Consider the following 3,801-nt stretch of genomic DNA (forward strand, 5'->3'; position numbering starts at 1 on the left):
GGGACCCGGACCCCGCAGCCCAGGCCAGCGGTACCCTGCGGTGGCGGAGCGGGGGGACGTGTCACTCCACCCTCGCTCCCACTCCCCACGGAGCCGGCCGTGCAGGGGGAAGGGGAGACGTGGGGTGGGCGGTGGAGAGGGCGCACCCCCAGGGAATCAGTCTTGTAATCTCACTCCGCCTCTCCGCATCCACCCCCGCCCATCCAAACGTCCAAAGCACCCCTCACGGTGGAAGGGGGGAACCCAGGGCTATCGCCCCGCGGTGGAGTCAGGCCCCTCCCTCTAACGACTGTCTCCCCGGGTGGGGGCAGCGAGGCGGCAGCCCGGGGCAGGTAGGAGGGAAGGTGGTGGCAGGGCTCGTGCAGACACTCAAAGGGGATGGGACATTATTGCTTATCATTCTGGAGGCACCACAGACCACCCTGCCCTGGCTCCCCCGCCCCAGCAGGGCTGTAACACCAAAGGGAAATGAGATTCTGCCAGCCCAGCACAGGCTGGTCAGCGCCATCGGCTTCCTCTGGCCTAGGGGAAAAGCGTGACTTTCAAAAATCAACTCTCTTCTTTTAAAAAGCACGATTTCCTTTCTAACCAGCTTCCGATAGGTTGGGGAGGTGCTTGGGGTGGGTGTTTGTGGAGGACAGTTACATTTGCATGAGATGCACCGCCCTCCAGGTGCCCGGTGTGGGAGAGCTCAGGGTCTGCGGAACCCCGGAGGCCCCTGCCCAGCCCTGCCAGCCCCCCGGCCCACCTCTGCCTTCCCAGGACCCACTCCGCAGGACCACCTGTCCGCACCATTTCAATTCTTGCCTGGACCGCCACCAGGCCCGCTGTCTAACAGTGTGCTCCCCCCCAGAGTTCATCTTCCGAGCCAACTGTGACTGGCAGGACATGTCCCTGCCCAGAAACAGCTAAGAAGCACCCCCCCGCCGCCCCAAAACTAAGTGCAGCACCTCAGCTGCCCGCTGCAGCCTCTGCCTGCTCAGCCACCCAGCCCTCCCCTCTCAGGCCCGTGACAGAGAACAGGAGGTGCAGGAAAGCCTTCGTGCAGCTGCCTTCCTGCCCAGCCCAGGGCCGCGTGGTGCCGTGGGAAGAGCATGGACCGAACACCCAGCTGAACCCCCGCGTGGACCAGGCGAGGCGTCGCCTCCCTCTGGGTCGGCCTGGGCGGGCATCTGGGGCTCAGTAATGCTCATGGTGGTTTATGGGACTGACCATAAACCAGAGGAGCCAGAGGAGGGGCCTCCAAGACCCTAGTGGTGTCTTTGAGGAAAGTGAGTCCCAGAGTCCCAGAGAGGAAGGTGACTGTGCCCAGCCTCTGCTCCCTGCCCCCACCACACACACCAGTTCATCTCCTTCCTGTGCCCTTTCCTTCGCGCGGGCGGCGGTGGGGGGGCCTGCAGGGCCGGGCTCAGCCCACCTGGGGGAAACCTCAGATGGGGCGCCCGGAGCATGGGAGCAGAGAGCTCCCAGCTCCCCAGACCCTTGGCTGTGCACACAGATAGCAGCCCCACCCCCGTCCCCTTGGCTTGCCGCAGACCATCAGTTCCCGGCTGGGGGCTCCCGGGAATCCCTCTCTGGGCCTCCCCGGCTCCCATCCACAGCCAGGGCAGGAACGGTGATCGGCTCCACTGGCGTGTGGGGGGGGCTGCTCCAGTCCCCCCACCATGTGGGTGCCCAGTAGGGCCACTGTCTTGGGAGCCCTGGAGGCTGTCTGCAGTAGCGGTTTAGTCCCCGGCAGGGGAATGACCCCCTCTTAAGTGCAGGCCCCGGCCCCACCCTGAGGAGGACCATAGTGGCCCCTGCCTGCTGGGCACCTGCACCCCAGTGGACCCCCAAGCCACCACGGCTGGCTCCCCGTCTGGCACGTGAGGTCACTGAAGCCCACAAGGGCACAGCCAGCTGGGGAGGGGGGGCTCCAGCCCCGCCACTAACACCCCAATTGCAGACTGAGGCGGGGAGCACAAACCCTGCCCTGTGGGAAGGGCACCAACCCAGCCGGGGGACGGAGACGTAGTCCAGATGCCGGCCCTGGGCCCCCACCTTCCCCAGTGAACTTGACCAAGCCCAGCGTTGCCCAGGTGTCTCTCTCCCCAGGCGAGGGCTTCAGCTTCTGTTCCCAGGCCCCGGATGTCATGGCCCTTCTGTGGCCCCTGGGCGGGCTGTATGTGGCTGGTGAGGGGCCGGCCTCCCTGTCCAGGTGGGATGGGGGTGGGGAGAGCTGACACCGCCCGTGGAGGCTCTGCCGCTGCGGTGAGAGGTCCCAACAAAGTGGGTGAGCTGGGCAGGTGTCACGGAGCCAAGAGGACAGTCTCCACGAGGGGCACGGGCTCGAGGCGGGATCTGCAGAGGGACTTCCAGGGTTGTGCTTTGCGCTTCAGGCCATCCTGAGGAGAAGGCCGTTCCATCCGGAAACACAGGCCATGTGGGGCTCCCAGGAGCTGCTTCTGCTCTGGTCCCTGGTGCTGGCGGCGGGTGGCACCGAGCATGTCTACCGGCCTGGGTGAGCCAGGGCTCGGGCCTCTGGGTGCTCGGGAGGTGGGGGTGCGCGGCGGGGAGCCCTCGGCCCCTCCCCAGGGCAGCCCCCGGTGTTTGCGGAGCCGAGGCTTCCCTGTGGCTCCTGCCGACGGTCTTTCCCACAGTGACACTGGGAAACCCCTTCCCCACTTTCCGGCTCCCTTGGGTTCTGGGGCTGGGTCACAGCCCTGGGAGCCCCCCCACTGACTCTCTGGCCCCCATCACCCCATAGCCGCAGGGTGTGTGTCATCGGGGCTCCCAGGGGCCCCGTGTCCGAGTCCTTTGTGCAGCGTGTGTACCAGCCCTTCCTCACCACCTGCGATGGGCACCGAGCCTGCAGCACCTACCGGTGAGCGCCGCCCGCTGCCGCAGGGCCCCATCTGCCACGCACAAGCCCTGGGGCTGGGAGGGCAGTGCGCCCCAGGAGGGAAACTGAGCCCCAGAGCAGTAAAGGGACTCGCCGAGGCCACGTCTGAGTGGGTGGCGGAGACTGACACCTGTTGTAACCTGGGCAGTCCCAACTCAGGAAGTTACCGCTGTGACCTCAAGTATCAGCTGCTACGAGGGCATCTGGCGCATCTTCCCCACCCTCATTTTAGAGGGCTCACCCACCCTGTCTGCTCCCCTCCACTTTGGGGGCGCTCCCACCCCCACCCAGCATCGCTGGCTGCAATCTCCTACCCGCTTGGCTCCCTGAAACCTTCCTCGTCCCGGCCCTGCCCTTGGGGCTCCAGTGGGCACCCCTCTGCCCATGGCAGCCCCCGGCAGTTACAGATGGAGATCCTACCGCCCCCAACACCTAGGACGCCCCAGTCGGTGCCAGTGTGAGGGGCGTGCACCTCTGGTTCTCCGCTGTGGGGATGTGGCTTTAGAAGATTCTATTTTCTGTGAGGTTCTTGAAGACCTCCCTGGTCGGGGTGGGAGGTGGCGTGGCAAGCCCCTTCCCCTCAGGGCCTAGATCCCCGCCCCCAGAATAGGAGGCTCTCCCCCAGGGTGCCACCTCTGCTCCACGCCAGGCTCAGCCAGGCTTCCTCCCAAGCCTCGGGGTCCTGCTCAACACGGCAGGTTGGGCCGGGGAGGTGGCCTGTGCTGTGACCCTGAGGTGCCATCCCTGGGGGAGAGGACCTCTGGGGGCACACCTGGGTGACCTTGTCCATGCTGGGGGAGACGGCTCATGTGGTTCTGGAGGGCACGGGGACGGAGCCTGCCTGGAAGGCCAGCGGCTGGGGAAGCCCTGGCCGGGGCCCAGGAGACCTGGTGGCACCACTGAGGGCCCCCCCCCCCCCC

The 3,801-nt window shown here is 66.4% G+C and overlaps 1 protein-coding gene across 4 annotated transcripts in view; it reads left to right on the top strand.

The window, feature by feature from the left end:
• The window catches only part of EGFL7 (EGF like domain multiple 7), a 10,110-nt gene that overhangs the window by 3,363 nt on the left and 2,946 nt on the right, over positions 1-3,801 (top strand). For 2 of the 4 annotated variants that reach the window (XR_003005642.1, XM_024762750.1), the window contains exons 2-3: positions 2,379-2,500; positions 2,747-2,863. The exons of 1 other annotated variant lie outside the window; for it this stretch is intronic. Coding sequence is in view for 1 of the 3 variants with exons in the window: in XM_024762750.1 (XP_024618518.1) it covers positions 2,421-2,500; positions 2,747-2,863 (197 nt within the window). In the remaining 2 variants the exon portion in view is untranslated. The remainder of the gene's footprint in view (positions 1-2,378; positions 2,501-2,746; positions 2,864-3,801) is intronic. One more of the 4 variants, XR_003005643.1, reaches the window with a different exon arrangement.

This window comes from Neophocaena asiaeorientalis, unplaced genomic scaffold (assembly GCF_003031525.2).
Source record: "Neophocaena asiaeorientalis asiaeorientalis breed wild unplaced genomic scaffold, Neophocaena_asiaeorientalis_V1.1 scaffold78, whole genome shotgun sequence".
Lineage (NCBI taxonomy): Eukaryota > Metazoa > Chordata > Mammalia > Artiodactyla > Phocoenidae > Neophocaena > Neophocaena asiaeorientalis.